The 25,812-nt window shown below is 36.1% G+C and overlaps 1 protein-coding gene across 1 annotated transcript in view; it reads left to right on the top strand.

Annotated features, from left to right (window-relative positions):
• PIK3C2G (phosphatidylinositol-4-phosphate 3-kinase, catalytic subunit type 2 gamma) overlaps positions 1-25,812 on the top strand; it is a 276,367-nt gene that overhangs the window by 184,719 nt on the left and 65,836 nt on the right. The window contains exons 23-26 of the mRNA XM_014540168.1: positions 4,023-4,159; positions 6,197-6,366; positions 16,748-16,904; positions 24,577-24,686. Of these exons, the coding sequence (XP_014395654.1) occupies positions 4,023-4,159; positions 6,197-6,366; positions 16,748-16,904; positions 24,577-24,686 (574 nt within the window). The remainder of the gene's footprint in view (positions 1-4,022; positions 4,160-6,196; positions 6,367-16,747; positions 16,905-24,576; positions 24,687-25,812) is intronic.

Below are 25,812 nucleotides of genomic sequence, written 5' to 3'. Positions count from 1 at the left end.
TATATATATGTGTGTGTGTGTATATATATATATATATATATATATATATATATAAATGATATCTTTTTGACAAGTGGTCATTGCCATTCAGAATTTCATTAAAATAATTGGTATGAGTTATAGCAGATACCTCTGCATGAACAAAAGTATAAAAATATCATAGAACTAGAAAAGGGACCTAGAACCATGTAGTCATTTTTTTATTCAAGCAGAGATATAATTTAAACCCATCATCACAAAAGAAGACCTTTCACTGCCTGCCTCTCCAGTTCCTGACATCCCACCACTAGTCTCAGTACCCCAAATAATTGTGATTTGAGATTTTAGAAGCCAGGTATGGAAGTACCTTTAGTTAGCTTAACTTGAAACTTGAATTACAGTATGACTCTATTGTCATACTACCCAATAGGGCTATTGTTTCCATGCCAACTGTCCCACCCCTGGACCCTTTCTCAAGCTCTAGTTCCTAAAAGAGTCTTTCTATCATTGCTACTCTGATATCCTTTTATTCTTTGAGTTTTACTCTCCCTTTTCTCATGTGACCTAATTCTTTCATAGCCTAATATGTTGAAAGTGTAAGAATAAAACTAGATGAGCCAAGCTGAGCTTTATGATGTCACATGGATCACCTTTTCTTCAGAAATTGAATACATCACTGACTTCCATGGAATTCTTCAGTTCGATCTACTCATTTCTCAGTTTATAATCATAGAATGTAATAGAGGCTAAATCTTTTGAAGTTAATAAAATGATTCGGGAAAAAATAACTGTAGACTTGCCCAAAGTTGCAGATGTCATAAATCAAACAAGTCATTCTTCCCCCATCTAACAGCAATCTTTTATAGTTGTAAAATTTCAAACAGCATTATGCTAGCAAATTATTTCTTCAAGAAAAATAGAGATCATTAAAGCAAATGTCATTTTTTAGGTTGTATTTTTAATCATGTTCCAAGGCTTAATAAATATCTACTGTTCTCAAGGAATGTCACAGAGTAAGGTAGAGAATACTAAAATGATATAAACAGAATTGTAGCCCTTAAGGAGAATATACTCCAGGCCAGAAGCTTACAAGATTTTATCAACATTATTGTTGATTATAATTCTCATTACTAATACTATATAATAAAAGCCTAATATGCTAAGTGTCCGGTCGACCGGTCAGCCATTCAACCAATCAAAGCGTAATATACTAATGATATGCTAAGGCATATCAACTGCTCACTATGACATACACTGACCACCGGGGGCAGACGCACTGACCAGTAAGCAAGCCTGCTGCTGGGGTTCCGCCGATCGGGACTGAACGAGATGAGCCAGACATGCCCTGGAGCCCTCCAGCGTTCCCTCTCTGGCTGGCCAACCTCCCTCGTCCCTCCCAGGCCCCAATTGTGCACCAGTGGAGTCCCTCGACCTGGCCTACACCTTCTTGCAATCCGGGACCCCTCAGAGGATGTTGGATAGCCAGTTTCAGCCCAATCCCACAGGCCAGGCCAAGAGACCCCACTGGTGCACGAATTTGTGCACCAGGCCTCTAGTTTGTATATAATCTCCTAATAGCTTTGGAAGAGACTATCAAGGCTAATAAAAATTCTTTATAATTTATGTTAATTCTGGCTCTACAAATTTCATTGGCATAAAAATTCCTTAGGGGAATTGAAGTAGAAAATATAACAAAGCCCCAACCAGGGTTTTAAGTCAGGCTCACCACTTGGGGTGAGGGCAGAGGTACTCAAGTTTTGGTGATTGAAAAGCTGCTCTAATGTTTCTTACGCATCCCTTTTTGAGAGCCACTGCCTTTTATGATACCATCTTGAAAAGTTTTGCTCTTAAGAACCTTGCTACTTAAAGTATGACCCATGGACCAGCAGCATTGACATCACCTGGGGACTTGTTAGAAATGCAGAATCTCAGGCTCCACCCCTTTCTACTGAATCAGAACTTACATTTTTGCAAGATCCCCGAGTGCTATATATGTGCATTAAAATTCGAGCAACGCTGCATTAAAGGACTGTAAGAATGGAACCATGCATATTACTCAATTCGCACAGAATTATGTTAGAAGTATTTAAAAGGTATATGATATGTACTAACTTAAAATGTGTAAAATGTAATTTATGGTTTTAATTAATAGGCAGAATTTAGCCATCATGATTGTTATAAATTGGGTACAAGGTTTTCTGAATAGTTAGCAAAGCAAGGCTTATGATAAATGACTGGGGATTTAGCAAAGATTAACTCCCTGAAGACAAATGTGGCCTGAAAAGTAACTGATATTGCTATAGCCCATATCCAAAGGGTGCAATGATCTAAGACCTAATTTTGGGCATGATCAGATGTGAGGCTGCAACAAAACACTTGGGGACCTGGTAGAGGTAACTTTCCTTTAGGAAGTGTTACATGGAGGAATTGGGAACATTAGGAGGGAAATTTTCAGGATGAGAAAGAGAAATCGCCTCTTTCCAGAGTAATTTTGTCACTACTAAATGTAGTGCTTTATATTTGCTATCTCACTTACTGTAAATACACATGAGAAAACCTACACACGAGCCGATTACTGTTGAAGAAAGAAATAGAGGTGTTATATTAAGAATGTTCCCAGGATCCAGGATTTATCTCTGGGGTGTTGTTTCTCTTTATTTTTATTTATTTTTTTTATTTTGGCATATAGGTTTCATAGGTTATATTTGCAACATTCAATTCCCACTCCCCATGTTTAAGTTTCTTTCTAATCCTGCAATGTAGATGCCTAATGGTCACAGCTGGGCTATTGGATATTAAGAGAGATTAAGGCTGCAAGGGGCAGCCACTGGCCAAAACCAGCCCAGGGAAGTGTTTCATTTACCAGCACTGTGATCTACTTGTTTGTTGTTGTTTAATTGAATTTTTTTAAGGTAGACCATGAAACAGTCAATTTTAAAAACTCCACCATCTCTCTTTTCATATAATTACATTTGTGTCCCTGGTCCCTTTGGGGATTTGGGTTTGCAACTCTTGCAATTGTCAAGATGGTATAAGTCATTCTGTACTTTAATTTCTTTCCATGACTTTATTTACAGAACTGTACATTGCAGGTTGTTTTGGGGACATTAGTCCCAGGAAAGTCTTAAATACTGGGTTTAAATTGCTATTCTGAACAGAATAAAAATCAGTGGGTTTGAAAATATATGCATTTCAATAACCTTATGAAAACAATGAAAAAGAAGCCTTGATGGATATATATGGCCAATGGAGCAAAGGTCTATTGAAGTTAAATCCGTATATGCTCCCTTTTAAAAAAATGATTATCACCCAGCCAGCATGACTCAGTGGTTGAGCATCAACCTGTGAGCCAGTAGGTCACGGTTGCGGCCTGATCCCCAATAGGGGGCGTGCAGGAAGCAGCCGATCAATGATTCTCTCTCATCGTTGATGTTTCTGTCTCTCTTTTCTTCTCCCTTCCTCTCTGAAATCAATAAAAATATATTTTTAAAAAATGATTATCATATTTTCTCTTTCATGCTGACTGAGAAGGAAGGGCAGGTGACTCTTGACCTGTTTACTGCAGAGTTATTGTGCTCACACCTAGGAAATGACCATTTAACAATGAAGCTTTTATGAACCTGAACATTGATTTTTATAATATATTTCAAGTATTTGTTATGGAGATTGCAAATTGTTTGCTTACCAAACTTGTTACACAAGTTTGAATGTCCTCCCTTAAATTGTAAATGACCACACAAGCCATATATTAATGAACCTACAACTCGATTGAGCCATCTAAATTGGCTCTCTATTGTCATTTTAGAAAAAAACATTAAAGCTCTTTCTGACAAGTCTGATCCAAACACAGCAGGTAGCCCCATTGTTCACCAGGATTTAGGAAAAATTAGGGAGGAGGCCACCTAGAGAAGGCTCCTTCAGGAAAGATCTGGAAAGGAAAAGGGTTCTCTAAGTCGTGCTAGTAACTCTTGCTACCTAGATGAAGATGTATTTCCTACGCATCCCTCATCATGGGAGGAAAGAATTATTTTTTTCTCACGCAGGATTGGTGCAGATGGTGCCCGATGCTGTGACCCTAGCAAAGATCCACCGCCACGCTGGACTGATGGGACCGCTGAAGGAAAACACCATCAAGAAGTGGTTCAGTCAGCACAACCCCTTAAAGGCAGATTATGAAAAGGTTTGTCCAGCTGGAGCTAATTTTACATAATGCGCTTGAATACAAATATGCTCTGGTTCATTAGAAATTCTGATTTATGAAAAAGTAACTCCGAGTTCTAATGCACTCAGTCATCAGCCTAGTAACAATGACCCAGTTTAAATGATAAATTAACCAGATAAAAATTTCTGTTTTGTTTTTTTTCTGGGTCAAATTCCAGGCTATTAATAAAGACTCTCTTTGCTCAATTGCCTCCCTTATCTCACCTAAAATGATGCTCCTTCAACTACGCCCTTCAAGTTACCTCTGCCAATTTATACACTATCTCCCATTTCTAGAAATCTCCCTCCTTCCTTTGCAATACATTTCCTCTGCCAAGCTCTACTTCTTCATGCCTTATTCTTTCAATGTTTGCAAAATGCATAATAGAGTTTTAATTTTTTTTTTTTATATCTCAGTACTTGACAAAACATACTGTTTTATTGACTGCAAACATTTCCCCCCACTTTACTTCCTCTTGGCATCTGGCCAGCAGTGTACAGTTATGTGGGTTCTATACCAGGGCTCTGGGTTAAGGAGAGGAGTTGCTTAGAGCCCAGCCTCATTCTGCCTACCAAGACAGGAACTAGTACATCTGGGTCCACCCAGAGGCAGAGGCACTTTTATGCTAATTCACACAAAGACACAATATGAGCCGGCATTAAACTTGCTCAGACTGTTCTGAGCACTGAAGTCTCCTCACTTTAGGAAACCCTTCAGTCCTTGCAAACCATGGTGACTGTTGGGAGGCCAAATAACAGAATTAGAAGTTATCTTAAAATCTATTTTTAGTTATTCCCCACATTGTAATTTGAGTCTTACACAAATCTCTGTTTTACTGTTTTAGGTAATTCCACATACATTTGCTCTTCAGAGCCATGATGTGAACATATTTTATCTTCAATTTATAAGTGAAGGCATCTAGACAGACAGATTATGTGGCTTGCCCAGACACCTAGGTTACCTGAATGAAGGTGTCCCAGCATGCAGTCCAGTGACATAGACTGCCTGTCCAGCAAGTTAATCTATTTTTAGTTATTCCCCACATTGTAATTTGAGTTTTACACAAATCTCCATTTTACTGTTTTAGGTGATTCCACATATATTTGCTCTTCACAGCCATGATGTGAAGAGCATATTTTATCTTCAATTTTTAAGTGAAGGCATCTAGACAGACAGATTATATGGCTTGCCCAGACACCTAGGGTACCTGAATGAAGGTGTCCCAGCATGTGACATAGACTGCCTCAGTCCAGCAAGTCAGCCACACCATTCGAGGGGACTCATAACTGTAGCCCAACCAATCACGCATGGTTACACCAAGGGTACTCATGGTGGCATCATTGATGAAAATGATGCACAACCAGGATACCATGTTGAAAACACAGAGTAATTTTGGCAAGATACCTCTGTTCATTAAAGAAGCATAAGCCACAATTGACTTAACAGTAATCTGTCTCTACCCACACAAGCATTCATTCATATATACTGTACCAAGACACTTTTAGACATCGACTAGATGATCCATTTGCATAAACAACTATAAACATAAAATATTACAGATATTTCAACATAGCTTTTTCTGTGTTAAAAATTCAAATATTAAACAGCTGATATTTTAAATTTCTCTGGGATAGGCAATATTAAGTCATATTGTTTCTTCTTTTACCTTGAAAAAAATCATTCAGTAATGTATATTTGAGACATCAAAAAAAAATCACACCAAGAATCCTCTCTAGAAATTCTGAAATTTAGCTCCAGATGAATGAAAGAGATGTTTTCCTCATTTCAATGAAAACATGTATCTATTAGGCTAAAGAAGATATCACTTCATGTTCTTCTGTCACATATCAAGAACTAGTTATTTAATTATACCTTTCTCTCAGCTGAAATCTAGAAGTGGTTCTTGATTATGTAATTTTGCTTTCATCATACTTTTTACCATTAACTCTGATGTGAATGCATTTGCTCATTTTTATGTGTGTGCTATTCTTGTGTTATTGTTTTTCAATTTATTAGGCCTTGAGCAACTTTTTCTATTCCTGTGCTGGCTGGTGTGTGGTAACGTTCATCCTGGGAGTCTGTGACCGTCACAATGACAATATCATGCTGACGAAGTCAGGCCACATGTTTCATATTGACTTTGGAAAAATTTTAGGTCATGCACAAACATTTGGAGGGATAAAGAGGTCAGTGCACAAATAATTTTTATTACAGTAATTAAGTAATATCTTAGAGTGATATATAATGGCATAAAAATCCAGCATTTGACTTGCTCCCATCTCTCAAAACCCTGAAGAAAACAAACAATTAAAAAATCTGATACACTAAAGGAAATTTTTTTCAATAGATGGTTAATGGAAAAATTAGTTTCCTAAAATAGTTAGTGGACTAAATTGGTCCTCTCCTATGCGATACTAATCCTGTTCCAGTCTGAATTATCTGAAATACAATATTTTGGGGGGTTTTAATAAACCTTGAATGAACAATGAGACATAAGTTTATGGTCTCAATGCTTCTTATATATCGCCCATAGCATTCACCACCCCTGGTCCACATATCATACAACTAGCACATTTCCTGAACCCAATCAGTCTTAAATCGTTGTAAATATAGTTAGTAAGCACCTAGATCAAGAGTCTGGGGCTACAACATTAAACAAGACATATACAAACCCTGATCTCCTTCTAGTAGAGATGACAGGCATTAAACAAGTTAACATGCAAAGAAATAATATGAGGAAATAAGGTATTTAATTTTTTATTAAGAAACTGAAGCAGAGAAATGGGATAGACAGTGACTGAGGCAGGGATGCTGTTTTAAAGAAGCCTTTTGGAAGAGATGAGAAGCAGCTGTGTAATGAGTGGTACCTGTGGAGATCCATGAGAAGAAAGAAAAGCAAAACTATCAACCGTTAGCATTGAAATAAGCATGACATGTTCCAGTGACAAGAAAGCCTGAGGCCTGAAGGTGAGATAGAGGAGGGCAGGCAGTAGGAGGTAAAGGTGAGGAGTCTGGTGGAGGCCAAAACAAGTAGGCCACTGAAGACATGGTATGGAGGTTGGCTTTTATTTTAAGTCCAGGGGACCAGTTAGGAGCCTATTGCAATAGTTAAGGCAAGACCTTAATGGTAAAAAGTGATGCAAACTGACAGATTTAGGATATATTTTTAGAATGAGCCACAGAACCTGCTAACTGTTTGGGCTGAGGTGGAGGCCCAGTGGGTTAGAAGAAGAAAAGAAAATGTTCTAGATTGACTCCTGGGTTTTTGGTTTTAGCAAATAATTATATATTTACTAAGAAGGAAAAAGCTGTTGGTTGAATAGATTTTTTTAATCTTATTTAAGCTGAAGTCAAGGAAACCAGAAGCATAAGGCCAATGTCCCTTGCTTTAAAAAGGATAGTTCATATAAAAGTAGAAATGGGATCAAACCATTCCAAAGACTAATCAGTCATTTAGCTAAAAACAGCTCCTCCATAGAAAAAATAATAATGTCTCCTACAATATAGCGTGATGAGCTTTCTCCAGATGGCCATACTTTGGTATTAAAATGCCAACATAAACTACCTAAGATGGATCTTTGAGAATAAAATTGATTTCTTGCTGGACTATTGCCCTTTCATACTCATGCTTACATCACCATTTCAGAACATCTCACACTAACCATCTGTGTGACTCTGTTTAGGAAAGGTTTGCAAACATCAGGCTCTCCTCATGAGTCAGCCCAGCAACACTCTCATTTGGACTCCTTGCCCAGGTGTCCCTGAACCATTCCTCTGAATTCCATTTTCCAGAAATCTGGAAAGCCCATCTTCATGCTTAGACCAAATCTGAGGCTCCTGTAGACTTTCTAACTTTGAAGAAAGAAAGAAATCAAATATCAGTAATGAATATAAAGGTTTTTTACATCCTGTACGTAAACAAGCAATCCTTCCTTATTGGTTTTAATTATGGGATTTAATTAGGGGATTAGATAAATGATTCTGGGAACATTTGGCTAATCCCTATAATGAAAATACTGACAAATTTCGCCAACTTTCTGAAACATAATAGTTTTTCTTCTAAAGTATTGCTTAATTATTATCTTCATTGCTCTATTTTCTCTCACAAAGATTCAAATTAAAGTGGTTCAATTATGCATACACAATTTTTCACTCAAAGTTCCCCTGTAACAATGATTTCTATATAGTCATTTTTCATTGCCTAAAAGATACTCTCATAATAAATTCTAAATTTCAGCTCAGTTTTTTGATGACTCCCTTTTAGAGGAAAAATTAAGACAGGTCTTTATTGGTGATGTTCATTGCTCTCCTAACTCATTGAGTCATACTTTTTAGTCTTTCAGAGCATATTTCCATAGTCTATATCATATTTCACTTTCTTAATACTAAACTTGATGAAGTATTTCTTGCAGCTTTCTTTGTAGATACTTTTAGAGAGTGTATGAGCAGTGGTTAAGGTCAGGTACCCCGGAGATAGATTGTGTGGTGTGTTTTTTAATCTGATACTAACATGTGCCAATGATATGACCTTGAACAAATGGCTTCTCTGTGCCTCAGCTTAGTCATCTATCAAACAGATTGTTTTTCAGATTAAATTAATTGATGTATGTAAAGAGCTTAGGAGAGTGCCTAGCATTGAGGGGTCTATACATGTTTATTGTAATTAATTATAACTAAGTATTCCAAATGAAGTGACAAGAAAAGAGAATGCATCTCTAGATGACAATTATTTCTTTCATTTTAAATTATCAAAATATATTTTGGTGCTTTTTAAAAAATTTTTATTGTTGAAAGCATTACATGTGTCCCTTTTTTCTCCCATTGATCCCTACAGCCCACTCCCTTTTGAAAGTGTGTGCTTTGAAAGTCAAAAATTGAACTATTAGTCCTTTAAGTTCTCTGACTTTGAGGCTTGTTGACTGACAGACTGGATTGTACTATCTGTCAGGTTTAGTTAGATTGTAACGTATTTCACCAAATCATGCTTGACTTCAGAAATAACTTTAGGCATAAGCAGAGATGTGCTGGACCAGCTTCCAAGAGCTTGTTGTGTCTATTACTTCTCAACTCCACATTCAATGACATCACATTGGTAGACTAAAATCAGCCATAGTGGGAATGTATACATGATGAAAATTGGCAAATGTCAGAAATCACAGCTTTTTTCTATAAAAAAGTGAGCTAGTTATTAAATATATACCACCACACATTATCCATTTAAAACATATGAAAAAATCATTCCAGAACTCAACAAAATAAAATGCAAACTCTGTTCTTTTTTTGTTAAATTATTTCTAGCCAGGATGGTCTAAATATTATATAGCTGTCTTCTTACAACATGGTTTATATTCTTTACAAGTATCTATGATCATTTTGACATTATCTTCAATGGTTAATTACCACTGATTTAAAGATTTTTGATGATTTCTAATTTGAGTATTAAAATGTTTATATTCTAAATATTCTCCATTTAAAACCATCTTTGGAAAACAAAACTCACTTAGCAGATTAAAATATTAATTTTTGTCTTGATCCAATTATCCTGGTTTGGTGCAATATTCATAATAATCCAAATGCTATACAAGTATTAATGATCTTCCACATGCTTTCATTACTATCTTAGTTTTCTCTGAAATTCTCTGAGTCAGCCTTAGCCAGATTGTCTCAGTGGAGAGAGCGTCAGCCTGTGGTCCTGGGTTTGATTCTGGTCCAGGGCACATATCTCAGTTGCAGGCTCCTCCCCGGCCCGGGCCCTGGCCAGGTGATGTGTTTCTCTCACATCGATGTTTCTCTCTGTCTTTCCCTCTCTCTTCCACTCTCCCTAAAAAAAAAAATCAATGGAAAAATATCCTCAGGTGAGGGTTAAAAATAAAAAGAAATTCTATGAGTCTTACTGGTTTGTTATTCACACAATTGCTTAATAAGAAACATTGCAATTCTTTTTACTCAAGGAAGGCCTCATCTAAATTTTCTAGAAGAAACATACACCTTCTAATGACTCTTCAACTGTGAGTGTCTTAAATTCATCTTTGTATCTTAAGCACCTAGCTAGCACCTGACACTTAACAGAGGCTCAATCTTGGTTGATGACTACAAAAATGCCATAAACTTTATTTCTTTTGACCTGAAAAATATAATTTTTCTAAAGATAAAATTATTGATAACTTGGCATATTCTGTTTTATAACTTGAAACTTACGAAGGGATTTTTATGTAGTGGTCACTCTACATTTGGGAGTCTGGGGGATAAGACTCAAACTTTGAGACACACTACCTCATACCATAAGGATGGCTACTATCAAACAACAGGAAACAAGTGTCAGCAAGAATGTAGATATAGTGACACACTTGTGCAATGTTAGTGGGAATATAAAATGCTACTGCTGCTGTGGAAAATGGTATCTCTATTCCTTAAAAAAATAAAAATAGAATTACCATATGTTCCAGCAATTTCACTTCTGCATATATATCCCAAAGAATTAAAAGCAAGAATTAAAACAGTATTTACATCCAAGTTCTTAGCATCATTATTCACAATAACTAAAATGTAGAAGCAACCCAAGTGTCCAACAAGAGATGAATGAGTAAGCAGCATGTGTTATATACATACAACAGTATATTATTCAGCCTTAGAAGAAGAAAATTCTAATGCATACTACAACATGGATAAATCTTAAGGACATTATGCTAAACAAAATAAGTTCAGTCACAAAAAAAAGGAGAATACTGCATACTTCCACTTATAGAAGCTACTTAGAGTAGTCAGAATCATAGAGACAGAAAGTTAAATGGTGGTGGCCAGGAGTTAGGAGGAAAGAAAAATGAGGAGTTATTGTTCAATGAGTATAGAGTTTCAGTTTTATAAGATGAAAAGAATTGTGGAGATGGCTGGCAGTAATGGTTGATTCCACTGAACTGTACACTTACAAATGGTTAAGATGGTAAATTTTATGTTATATTTTTTCTACAACAATGAAATAATTTTTTTTAAATGGCATACTATAAGTATCACAAAGGCTCTGCTAATCACAAAGTCAGTTCTAGGCAAACTCCTCCTAGCATTTGAATAGCGCTTTGGGTTTTCAGAGTGCTCTCACATAGACTATTTCAAGAAATAAAGGTTGTCATTGCCATTTTCTTCCCATTATTTATTCCTCTTCTACTTCACCTCATTATTCCACTGTTTTATCACCTGGATTCTTTTGAGTAATTTTCTTTATATCTATCTGCCGCTTCTCATTAGAAATAAAAACCAAAACCAAACAAACAAATAAAACCAACAGTTTCTCTAGTTGAAAAAAAAATTTTATTCAAAGGGAGACTTGTAGGTTTTCAGATGAAGAGAGTGGGGGATGATTGAGAAAGGAAGAAAGTTTTGTGAGAGAAAGGAAATAAAATGAAAGAAATGATAGAGGCGGGAGAGAACAACTTAGATAATAGTATAAGGACTCTGCCTTCTTGCCTATGCCCCATTGTGAACAAAGTTTGCTTAAAATGGAAGGCTCAAGTGCTGACTCCTGAGTTGGTCTAAGATACAATGTGCCTGTCAGTATTAGCATTTCATAGCCCTGAGTCTGAATCTAGTGATTAAAGAAAGACTGCAAATGTCTTCTGAGCAAGAGTCTAGTACAGTGGGGCCTTGACTTATGACTTTAATTCGTTCTGTGACGGAGCTCGTAACTCAAATTACTCGTATGTCAAATCAAAAAGTGAACGAGTGAGACAGGTGACGCTGGGCTGAGGTTGTGGCGTTCACTATGACGTTTGCTGCGCCAACTAGCGGTGGGGTATCTGAAGCTGGCTAGTAACCCGAATTTTAGCTCACAACTCAAATCAAAAAATCAGCCGAGAGACAGCTCGTATCTTGAAAAACTCGTTAGTCGGCACACTCATAAGTCAAAGCCCCACTGTATAGTAGTAAGAACTTCATCTGGTGTTCAACTAAAGAAAGAGTACCTGATCCTATGCTAGGGGAAAAACTCCTGGTGTTAAACTTGTAAAAGATAAAATGTCCATTTCAAGTTTGATACATAAATTTTGATCGTGCACATGGTAAATTTTGGGGTGATTTAAATGTCTCAGAGGTAACCTGGGACTATTCTTGATTTTACCTTCATCCTAGAACCTAAAGTGTAATACCATAATCCAATTTTACCCAAGCATTGTAGTTTTGATAACTTTTTCTTCATATCCATGTTAACTTCTATTCCAAACAGTTGCTGAAATTCCATTGAAAGCTTAACTGTACATTTTTCCTTAAATTCAAGCTCAAGGGGGGAAATCATGGGAATTTGGAGGAGCTGACCAGTCTCTTCCTGTCCTCATAAAATCCTGATCTACTATAAACTCACACCCAAAATATCTGACTTAGGAAAGTAGGACTAATAATTTTGAAGAGGTAGCTGTTTTAATTCCCATTTCAAATAAGGGAGATGGTGTATCTGAGGCTACAGGAAACTCACATCATGATCTAAAGTTACTCAGCAGTTAAAGATGAGTGACCTCCCAGAGTCTAACTTAGGACTCACAGTGCACTTATAAAAGAGGCTAGACTTTGGGAGAAAAACATGTTTTAGGTATAAGATATTATTTGTGAGGATTTCTTCTGTTAATAATTGCCAAAAGCTTGGACATCTCACAGTGTCACAAGTTGTTTCTGTAATAGTACATAAACCCTTATGTTCTCATTATATTGTACCTATGAGGCTTCCTGTGTTGTCTAATTATAAAAGTCTCTATCCTATCCAATAGAGATTCCAAATTGCCTTCTCAATTAACTCATGGATATTAAAAAGGAGACTTGTGTTGGACAGCAAAATGTGCTCTCTGAAATGTAGGTCATTTGTGACATCAGGAAAAGTGTATACTTAAACATTTCTCAAAGTACTCTCTAGTCATTTATTTGTACTCTAATTTCACCAACCACTATGATGAGAGTCTGCAAGTTTTAGAAAATTTAAAACAAGATAGTATAATATTACTATGATATTTCCAGGGGACAATAATATATGAATTTTATGAAATAAATAGTAATTTCAGTAATAAAATGTACCTTATTACTGAAATGTACCCCATTTTGGTTCCAGGTATGAAAACATATTCAAACACTCAAATCTTTCAAACCTGGGACTAAAATTTGTGTACATCCATTTACGGACTTTATTCGTTACTCAAGTAAATGCTAGACGAACTGTCTTACAAAAGGAAGAGATAAGTATGTTCACAGAGCCCACATGACTGATTCTACTGTCACAAATCCTTGATAGAGTTGTCTGCCTTTCTATGCCACTCTCCATATCACCAATATTGAAATATGTAGCTCTTCTCAAATTGCTGTGGATTATCACTGGGAGAGGTGAAAGAAAGTTCTCCTTAGTATGGTGCTGTATCATCCAGGGTGGGGAACCAGATTCTAAAGGAAATAGTCAAAATTACCACTTAAATCATCATAATTACTTGAAATGCATTAGTTTCATTAATCCTCAGAGGAACTCTTTGAGGTAACTACTGTTATTTTCTCTAATTCACAAATCAAGAACTAACTTAGTTGTTATAACTTGTCCAGACTATTGGGCAGTAGCTCGTATGACCCTTGGGAAGATGTCATGTAGGAGACTGATATTCCCATTTCTCAATAATCCCAACACATCCTGTTTACTCTCCAGCATTGGCACAAAATGGCTGCTTCATTAGTTAGGTCCAGATGACATAGTTCCTGAATTTATGGCCATGATATATAGTAAATTCAAATCTTTAACAACTACAATCAAATATGTTGTAAGATGATTGTACTGTGAGAAGCATTCAAAACCTAAGGCCAAGTGTTATAGTAGCTGAGCCATTTTCTCATCCATGGGCAATATACTCCGTTATGTGTGAAAAGTCAGGCACAATTGCTTACTCTCTTTTAATTTTTTTCTTACCTTTAACAAATGTAAATTCTTAATGATAATGATCTTGGTATTCTTGTGACTTTATATAAAAGGATGATATCTACAGTATGGTTAAAATGGAAGTTTATCCATAAGTAATAACAAACAACAAATTATTAATTGTCCTGATATTTCCCATATCAATTTATTTACCTCCTTAGTAAGTAGTATTTGTAATAGAAATATTCTTAAATTTCCCCAAAACATGTATATTTTAAAACTACTACTCATTTCTCACCAATATTGGAAATATATAAAATACTCTCAGCAATTTTACAGAATAGTGATTTCAACAAAAGACTGATCATGTTAATAAAAAGATTAACTTTGACAACAAAATGGCAAAACCATAACAAATAAGTTTGTTCACATGCCCTTCCCACATAAATGTTAAATTATCACAAACTCTTCACTGTGTAAACTATGTTTATTTACTGTTTCATTCATTTCATATAGCAGAATATCAACAAAATATTGTTTGAGACATTAAGGACACAAAAAATGAAGATAAAATATTTCTTCTACTCTTGAAAATCACACAGATAATTTGTGAGGAAAAAATTTATAAGACTACTAGAGATTATAAAGAATAGAATGTATTAGCTATAGGGCTAGGTAAAAAGATAAGGCAAAGTAAAAGAGAAATCAGCAAGGGGTAGGTTAATTACAGAAGACTTCTTATAAGAAAAAAATTTTGATCAATTATCTAAGTTATTGGGTGTTTCCTAGAAGTAGGAAACAAAACAGGTAGAAGGTCAAAGGTATAGAAGGAGGAACAGGTGGATCTTGGGCAAGTAATGGTTAAAACAGTAATCTGAACAAATGTAGTATAGTCACAACAAAAAGTTTTTGGTGTATTCGCACAACTATGAATGAGATATTTTCTACATATAATTCAGAAATTGTATAGACTGTAAGAGATCAAATAGTTTCCAATCTTCCTCCTTGCAACAGCCAATTTATTTCTCAGATTCATAAGTATTGCTTAAACTTGAGCTATGGGCTCTAGTACATGGATTCTGCAATCTGGGATTAGGTTCGCATTTGAGTAGACTGATAAACCAATTCCCAGCTATGACTCCTACAGCCTGTAGAAATGGGGTAGGGTTTTGTTTCACCTATGAGGCTTCTTTCCATTTATAGAAAAACTTTAGTCTAATTTTGTTATTTTAAAAATTGCTCAGAAGTTAGCCATGTAGCATGGTTGAGCATTAACCTATGAACCAGGATTTGATTCCTGGTCAGGGCACATGCCTGGGTTGCAGACTCAATTCCCAGTGGGGGGCATGCAGGAGGCAGCTGATGGATGATTCTTTCTCATCATTGATGTTTCTACCTCTCTCTTCCTCTCTGAAATCAATAAAAATATATTTTTTTAAAAAGAAGTTAGCCATGTAAATCATATAGGAATAATGCAAGATTTATATTGTTGAGTACACTGAAAATTTAGACTATGATATTTAAACACAGCTAAAATTATGTTCTTTATTATTATTATTAGTTTACATTTCTCTAACTTGGATATTTCTTTTGTATTTGACTTGCGCTATGGTGTTTCTTCATCTGATTTATAATGTTGGTTGCCATGAAAGAAGGAAATGTGTTATCACACAAATTTGAACATAACTACAAGAACTTTCCAAGAAAAATCAATTTGGTGAAACATTTTTCTCTATTGAAGAGAAAAACAAAAAATAATTCAGGAAGTTATAATTTTAAGACTTAAAATTATTTCAAAAATTCCATTCAATAACCCTTAGTTAGGCCAAATCAGCATAAAAATTTTTTTGTATTTTTCTTATTCAGTGAGTAAGGCTTAATCACAGAGAGGTTTCTAATCTTTTCTTTGATAGTTTCTATTAGAAGTGCTAACCCTTCACCTCAGGTCTCTTTGTGTCTCAAATAACATGAAACATAAAATAAAAAAGACAAAACATTAAGGGAACCATCTCTCTGGTCCTTTGCTTACTTTTTTTCCAACCATGGGACTATAAGGGGCGATATTACTTACATACCAACATGGTCAGCTTATATTTCCTCCTTTCTGATAAGTAATTTTATTGGGCCTAGTGTGAAATGAAATATGGCTACGTCTTTTTTTCCTTATTAAGCATATGATAGTGATTTAATAATATCTGCTTTTTTCATAGACTGCTTTCTGAAAGAACTTGTCATTACTTATTTCAGCTTTTACCTGAAACTCTTTCCTAAAGGGTCAGCATATTTTCAAAGAAAAAAAACAAAAACAAAAACAAACAAAAAAACATGATCTTTCTGATCATTTCAAAATTTAGTAGTAAATGTATTTTCTGTAAAATCACCTTCATTATTAATTTGTCCTTACATTAATTTTAATGGATAGTATTCCCATCGCATATAACTTGGAATTAAACATTTGAGACAATATAGGTTGACATTGTAAAATAACTTGTCCTTCCCTCTCTGTTGCAGGCCTGCTATATTATTCAAAGTCTACAATTAGTTTCTCCAGTTGTCCCACAATGAATGAGGTTCATCCATTAGAACAGAGATAAAATAACTACAAAAAATTAATGGAAATAAGTTGCTGTAACTGCCTAACTTAATCCGACAAACCACTTCTCCTGCTTAAGGTTGCTATTGTTTTTGGTTTATAGGGACCGAGCCCCTTTTATTTTTACTTCAGAGATGGAATACTTTATTACAGAGGGTGGGAAAAACCCACAGCATTTCCAAGACTTTGTGGAGCTTTGCTGTCGAGCTTATAATATTGTCAGAAGGCACAGTCAACTACTCTTGAACCTCCTAGAAATGGTAAGTCCCTTGTGGCAATAACAAAAATAATAAGCTTCATTTATGTCTGTCTTTGGGCAGTCCATTTTTGCTAATAGCTTGGAGTTCCCCAAAGAGCTATTCAAAATTGAAAGAAATGAACAAACTAAAAGTACCTTTGTATAGCTTATAAACACATTTCTTAATAAGTCATTACATTAGTTCACAGTTATTGTTGCAAACATTTCTATTCAATAATATTGATATAATCAGGGGTTATCTCAGTATATTTTTATTAAATCAAGGACAGTAATTTAGAATATTGTATCAGTTGTATTGTTTTCAGATTTTTTTCAAAAGTGCTTTTAAAAACTATCACATTCACACATTACGGCAATCCAATGATGTAAACGAGGCAAGGATTTTTCCTAGCTCTCTCCTAATCACTGCCTTTGATCACTTGCCTATTTTTCAGATTAGAAAGTGAGGGTCAAAAATGTGGGGTGACTTGCTGGCAATTCAACTAAAGCATGCTACATTTAGTAGTATATATTGGGTCTGCTGAGTCATGGTCCTATATGCTCTCTGCTGACCAAAGGGGAAAATTTAATGTTTCATTCCACTATCCAATACAAAGAGATGATGATCATGTATGCAGGGTGAGAGGGGAAAGATCTATTAAAATATCTTCTTGGAAAGGAATGTAGTGATTCATTTGGTCACATACATACACACTAGGTGTAAGATAAATACACCTTTGGAAATCAGTATGATGTTCGGAGTCAGTGAGATTATTAAAAAAATAGAGGCCTGGTGCATGAAATTTGTGCACTGGGCAATGGGGAGGGCTCCCTCAGCCCAGCCTGCACCCTCTTGCAGTCCAGCACCCCTCGCTCCTTACTGCCCTCCTGCTTGCTGCTCATTACCACTCGGCTCGCTGCTCCTTAGTGCTGCCGCAGAGGTGGGAGAGGCTCCTGCCTCCACTGTCACTGCCCTCGCCAGCCATGAGCCCGGTTTCTGGTTGAGCGGCGCTTCCCCTGTGGGAGCACACTGACCACCAGGGGGCAGCTCCTGCATTGAGCATCTGTCCCCTGGTGGTCAGTGTGCATCATAGTGACCGGTCGTTCTGGTTGTTCTGCCCTAACGGTGGCTTAAGCTTTTATTATATAGATAACTGGTTTAGTCCAACTGCTTGAGTGTGGGCCCATGAACCAGGAGTTCACCAGTTTGATTCCCATACAGAGCACATGCCCAGGTTGCTAGCTCCATCTCCAGTTGCGGGTGTGCTGGAGGCAGCCAATCAAGGTTTCTCATTGATGTTTCTATCTCTTTATCCCTCTCCCTTCCTCTCTCTCTAAAATCAATTTTTAAAAAAACATGTTAAAATAAAAACTGGTTTAGAGGCTTCAGCTGACAATAATTGTACTTGATGTTATTAAAAGCAAAAACTTGGTAACCAGGTCTTCCTGTGTTTGGATCCTAGTTTGGCATTTTACTGGCTACATTCTTCGAAGTATATTACTTAACTTCGGTAAAACTCTGTTTTTCCATCTATTAATGAAGATAATAGCATCTACCTTTTAGATGTAGGATTGATGAATGCACACCTAATAGCAAATGCTTTGCATGAACACCATGCTAAGATATTTATGTGTATTAATTGATTACATTTCATAATAACCCTAATAGATAATTAATATAAAGCATTTAGTGCAGCATCTGCCATATAGTAGGGTTCAGTTAATTTATTATACTAGACCCTTGTTAATCTATAAGAGTACTATCCAATACAGTATCTTCTAGTCACATGTGGTAATTTAAATTTAATTTGTATTGAATAAATTTTAAATTCAGCTTCTTAGTCTCACTAGCCACATTTCAAGTGCTCAATAGCACTCCAGTGGACACACATGGTTAGTAGCACCACATTGAACAGCACAGCTATAAAACTTTGCCATCATTGCAGAAAAGTTGTTAGGTAATAGTGAACAAATGTTGACCTTATTGTAATGAATATTTTACTTGGATCCTTGTTTTAACCTTAAAATAACATATGTACCTTACTTCTCTTCTGTCTTGAAAAAATGAGAATTTCTAAAAATATTATAAACATGTAGCCCTACAAATAGACGTTGGTTCCTTCATATGTAAATTGGATATATAAGGTTCTGTCCATCTCCAGAATCTTCAAGTTGGCTTTCCAGTAGTAATCAGTGACTCATAGGGGTAGGTTTGTATTTTATCTCCCAATTCTATTAGGCCATATTGTAATCATGAGATGCCTTATGGTTCATAATCTGTGTTTATACCACAAAAGAAGTTATACAAGGACTGAGTCTGTGACCTTGACTCCACTTACATAAAAAATATTCAGGTAGGATCTACTCTAATATCTACCTGGGCTCTGACAGGCTCTAACTCATGCATCCATGAGCTCTTGAATATTTACTATATGCCAGAAATTGGGGAGGATACATTATCATATGAAACCCAGTTAGACTTAAAATTTTCAATTTAATAAGGAAGATAAAGTTCATGTACACAGTAACCGAACTTTTCTAAATGTCCATGATGCTGTAAATAACTACATACAAGAGTAAATAGCATACTAACTACTACTTGAACCAGTCACAGACATTTCAAATTAAACCCAAAGCAGAAAAGCACAAATAGAGTTTACGCTGTTTCTCAGGAGACACTAAATTTATACTGAATGATAATAAGTGAGCACACTAATGTGAAAGAACAGCTTTTTGAAAAAAATTGATTCAGAAAACTATCAGTGAACTTTTTTCTCTTATTTAGTAAGCTTTTCTGCCTACCTAAAAAGAAAACTGCTAGCATGAGTCATAATACATTAAATAATCATTAAATTATAGAGTTAATGTAATCTTATTTCATTTAAAATGTAGATGTATGTTATTTTAACCAAGTATTTTAAAAATTCTCATAATATACTATTAAAATCAGATGTTGAAGGTTTCTGGTATATAATATATCCAAGAAAATCTCTCCATGTTTTAATTACTCAAGTCTTGACTTTGAGACTAAGGAAGAAAATTTGCAGTGAAAAATACTAATTCAGATTAAGCATATAATCTTAGATTTAGGCTGTCACAGTAATTGAAACAGAGATCAGAGGCAATGTGAACCAATTAGACCAATGAACAAATATATATATGTAAAACAACAGTGTGTTATTCCCTCTGCTCTGGTCATTTACCTCTCAATTTTCTTCTTTTCAGGTTTCAAATGGCATTCTGTATATACTCAAACCGTTAGTAAAGGTTTCAGGACCACACTTGCTGTACTATAGCTTCTTATAATAAAAACTAAATTTAAATTTATGAAAGATTATTTTCTACCTATGTGGGTAATCTACAGTTCCCTCAATTCTCTCTCAAACTGACTCTTGATGTGTAAACTTCTCTAAAAAGAACTCAATGGACCACACCATGACACAGATATAATTTGAGAAATACTTGATATGAGTCATAAATTCTACCTTCCATGAATGATCAATAGCCAGAACTATGAACACAATCATATGGTAAGTCCACTATAGAGTTAATGGCTCATACTAGGTAGGAAGCAGCATGTTTCCAGATATCCACAGTCCTTCATATTTACTCCTGAGAAAATTGGGGGGGAAATAATCCATGAAATCCCCATCTTGCTGAAAAGCACAACATCTGCAGGAGACTCAAGAGTGTCGCTGGCTGAATTCACTAACATAAAATCCTGTATTTCATCAGCTTTCTTCTCATTAAAAAATCAATACCAGCTATTTGGAAGGTTCCCAAAGAACATAGGGACCATTCACCCATTTTAAGATGTTTTTCACACCCATTATTATGTCAGATATTTCCCAGCAGAAATCTTTCTGACTTCTCTTTGTGGTGGTAAGACTGCTGGCTTCCTGAAGCACAGCTATCAAAATAGATGTGGATTTATTAGGAGATCAGAAGTAGAAAAGTGTTTAATGTCCCTATCCTTTAAAAAGGAACTTATCTGTTCATTACTTGTACTAGCCACCCTTTCCCTTTCCTATAGTTGCAATTGAAGTCATTCCCCTTGTAATCTATGCTAGGAGACACTTGAACTACACCTATGAGGGTCAGAGAACAGACATGGCTAAATGGGCTCAGGTCTGAGGCAATCCTTACTCAGATGTATAGATTCACAGCACTTGAAGCTTCCTCTCTAAGGAATGGAGACCATCAACAAAGCCTAAATCAGCACTTGCTACCTTTAATCAGCTACATGACAAGGAGAGAGCTGGGGTTCTGATTTTAAGCTGGCTGCAGTTCACACTCATGTGGTGTGTGTGTGTGTGTGTGTGTGTGTGTGTGTGTGTGTGTGTTGGCAGAAGAAGGAGTAAGCATAGGGTCTACTTCCCAAGGAAATGTTTGACAGAGTCCTAAGCAAGCAGGTGTGAATTCACGGTATCTATGGAAACTAGAAAGCAATTCAGATCTAGGAAAGAAGTATTTTCTCAGCAAATGGACATCACAGTGTGATAAGGGGGAAAATTGCCTCAATAAGTACACAGATGTCTCTAGAACTCAAAGTACAGAACTGATAAGATAAAGCCTAATCTAGACTCTTGTTGCTTTTGAGAACATATCTCCCTAGGGGTGATTTTAAGCTTAGTAGTCGAATGTTGGACTTTTTATAGGTTTTCAATGCTAACAGGGTCAGGTATTTTTTATTAATTCATTCACTTATACGTGCATTCATTATTTCACAGACATTCATTAAGTTCTAACTATTTACAAAGCAGCATGCTAGGCATAGACGATTCAACATTGAATAGAAATCCAGTGCCTGTTCTCAAAGAACTTAAAATCTAATATGAAAAACATACATGAACAAAATATAGTAAAATCTTGGCAGCCATAAGTACTGTGGAAGCGGTGGGACCAAGATATGACTACAGTACAAAGAAAGCAGTAATTATATCTTATCAAGAGGCTCTATGGGGCTTCAAGGATGAAGAAGCATTTATCTGAGTCTTTAGAAAGAATTTCAATAGACAAGGAGGAAGAGGAAAGGAATTCTGGCTAAAATCCTATCTAATAAAAGAGTAATGTGTAAATTAACCATCACTCCATGACAAATATGGCGGCGCCCATAGTGGCCAGGGTGGGACAATGGCGGCATCGCCCTGGCAATGCGAGCCCAGTGTCTGCGCCCTGGCCACGTGGAGGGAGGGGAGGAGAGGGGTCCCCGGGAAGATGTACGCTGGCGTCGTTGCAGGCCAGGCTGAGGGACGCCCCCCCCTCCTGGTGCATGAATTTCATGCACAGGGCCTCCAGTAAAAATATAAGTACATGTGAAGGCTTAAAGAGCATGGGCATAACATGTGTTGGAAAAGGAAGAAATCAAGTGTACCATCTGTGATACAGATGAAGAGCTATGTGGACAAGAAGAGTGAAGTGACAGATCACAGTGAGATTATGAAAGACATTTACAACAAGAAATGTATTTTGGACTTTAATATATAAACACCTGAGAACCTGGAAGTTTCTTTGTTTTTGATGAAGGGAATACCATCATCTAGCTTAGATTTCAGAGAGATAACTAGGAAGTTATGTAATTAGAGAGAGGCGTTGGCGAACTAGAAAAAGGCTATTCAAGTTCTCTAAGCAAATGAAGATGAGGAGCTCAACTAGGGCAGTAATTGCAATGGAAAGGCAGATGAATACAAGAGACTGTTGAGGCAGTTTTTATAGAATTAAGTAATTGACACTGGAAATTGGGAGGAAGAAGGAATCAAAGCAAATATGAATTTTTTGTTAGTTGGACAGTGGTGGAAGTAAAAATGGAGATATAAAACAGGAAGAGGAGGAAGAGTTTATAGGAGAAGAGAATTTGTTCAAATTTAATCATGGATTTGAGATGTTTGATCATCCATGAGAAGAGGCATTGACAACTTTGAAGGACCCCCTAATCCATTTTCATGGTTCCAATTACTATATACATGCTACTGACTCCCAAATCTATATTTAGCGCTATATGGTTTAGGCCTCATCCAGAACTTCAAATATATCCAATCAATCACCCAGTTTTCTCAATTCTACTTATATTTAAAATCCAATAACTTCTCTTCATGCCTAAACAATCTCCTAATCCAGCTTCTTATTTGGCCTCATTAAATCTATTTTTCAAAAATAACAACAATGATCTCTCCAAAATACAATTCAAGTATTTTATTGCCCATGTAAAAACAGTAAAAGAGCTATCTCTTGCCTTTAGGATAAAGCACAAAATCTTTTATATTTCTAAAACATCCTACCCTACTTGCCTTTTCAGCCCAATCTCTTGTCACTCACCCCCAGGACACCCTCTGTTCCAGAAAGCTATAATGGATTTCTTTCTGTAAACAAATGGAAGATATCTTGCTCTCCTCTGCACATCTATATGTGCGGTTCCCTTTATTTTTAGGATTAACAGCATTGCTCTTAACTTCCCACAACTATAAAAGTGCCTCTATTCCAGAGCAGGAAATAATTTCTCATCTTAGTCATAGAGGTACTGATGACATCATTCCTCTTTTTTATTTTTTTGCAAAGTTCACATTTATTTCACAAAGATCTATTTTTTTTCCTCATAGAGTTTTGCCTATGACTCTAGAGAATATTATCCCTTCAGTCTACACTATAACATAAACAAAGTAAAACAACCTTTTCTAAAGGTTGGCAGAAAAATGCCTGAGCCTTTGTACAATTATGCCTTTGATTATTTCAGTGCTTTAATAATCTTTAATAAATGCAATTACCACTTAACTAGAGAAAATTGTGCTCTGGTAGCCTGAGTCATAGAGTAGTGGAAGAACAAAAAATAAGAACCAGAGTGATGAGTTTCACGCTCTGTGTGTTTACAGCCATTTGACCTGGACACTTCAATTACAGTTTGGGGGGAATTAAGTTTTTCTTCTTTAAAACAGGCACTGTGATATATTTTTTTGTAACAATGTATAATGTATAAAGCTTTTGTTGTTGTTGTTAATCCTTGCCCCAGGATATTTTTTCATTGATTTTTAGGGAGAATGGAAGAGAGAGTGAAAGACAGAGAATCAATTGGTTGCCTCCTGCATGAGCGAGGAGCCTGCAACCAAGGTACGTGCCTTGACTGGAATTGAACCTGGGACCCTTTGGTCCACAGGCTGATGCTCTATCCACTGAGCCAAACCAGCTTGAGTTAAAGCTCTTTTTTATTCATTAGCTCGTTGATTCTCCCAGAATATGTTGAGTATATTTGTATATACTTTTAAAATGAGAAAATGAAGGTTCAAAGAGGTTAAGAGACTTTCTCAAGATCATTCAGATTTTAAATGGTGGGTCCAGAATTTCTGCTGTACCATACTGAATATGCCTCTTCTACAAGAAGATAAGTAGTGATAACTAATTCTATCATGCTTACTTCAATGGTTTATGATAAGGTTAAATTATTAATCTGCAAACACTTTGACAATTTTATTGATTTTTATTACTGTTATTGCTTCTACTACTAACTGGAGGTTAAAAAACAGGAACGTATACTTATTCATGGCTGCAAACTGAAAGGCATTGCTATGTAAAGTTGTTTGTGTGTATTTGTAGAATTAACCAAGTAGTAAGCTTACCCTAACTTAACCAAGTAAGATTTTGTTTACATTTATTCTGAGATTTGTTTTTTGCTTTTGTTTTGTCTGTGTGTTTGTTTTGCCAAGATGCTACATGCAGGACTGCCAGAGCTAAGTGGAATCCAAGACTTGAAATATGTGTACAATAATCTTCGTCCACAAGACACAGATCTGGAAGCAACAAGCCATTTTACCAAGTAAGGCAAGCTGTGAATGCATAAGTGTGCATTTATGCGTACACACACATTTCACATTTGAGATGAATTTGGGGTGAACAGTCATTGGAATGAAGCTGTCATTTCTGAAACTAGCTTGTGACTTCTTTCCCAAGGGGGAGAAAAGAACAATGTGAATGTCTAGCACAAGGCCCTGGTGGAGTTTCTGTAGCATGCTATTGTTTGCTAACCAGACTCTTTATCTAACACATTACTCAGTAAGAGGTCACTAAAAAGAGCAAGGACTGGCATAAATAAATTGGTTGTGCTACTTGAACTATGTCCAGAAAAACAATTTGGAAAAAGATTTATGGCGAGATATGGACTCACTACTTTCATCTTTAGACAATAGAGTGATGTATAATTGCTTGGACAGAGCAAGTATAGTGTTACAACTTACAAACAGTACCTCCTATCATTAAATAAAAGGAAATAAACTATATATTGGATGAAAAAAAGCTCTTTCGGGGCCATGATTAAAGCAAAAATGTAAATGTGCTTTATGTGTCAGCCAGAGCCCTGTCCTTCCACATCCCCCCATTTCATCTGACCCACCAGATCTGTAAAGAGCAGGATCTTAGATATGGGAGAGCTTGCCTAGGTTCACTCACCTCCCCTTTCCATTCAAGAGGACTTGAACTAATATGGAAAGTAGATCTGAAGCCAATAACCTCCTGGCAGTGAGCCAGTATATCAGCTCCTGCATATCTTCTGCCAGGCTAATTTTCTCGCTTTCAGATGTTATGTATTATGTTCTGTTAATTAAACTTCTTTTGAGAAATTTATGATGAAGCACTTTTCTCCATTGAATACTTAAAAGACGTCTAGTCATCTAAATTAGGGCATATGATTTCTTTGTTCATTTATTGTCTTTGACTTGTCATGTCCTACCTCTCATACTTTTGATGACCTTATAATGTAACTGTCTTCATGAAGGTTTATCCACCCCAACTCTATTATTACCAAATTAATCTTCTTCCCAGTAGATTACTTTTTCAACATACATTCATGCCTGCTTTGCATATTTAACTCACATTCATGGCCTCATCAGAGAGGAGGGGGCTCAGGGATTGGATGAAAGAAGGTGAAGGGATTAAGCAAAAAAAAA

Source organism: Myotis brandtii, unplaced genomic scaffold (assembly GCF_000412655.1).
Source record: "Myotis brandtii unplaced genomic scaffold, ASM41265v1 scaffold237, whole genome shotgun sequence".
Taxonomy (NCBI): domain Eukaryota; kingdom Metazoa; phylum Chordata; class Mammalia; order Chiroptera; family Vespertilionidae; genus Myotis; species Myotis brandtii.
Note: the sequence above shows the minus strand (reverse complement) of the source record. Positions and strands in the feature narration are given on the sequence as shown.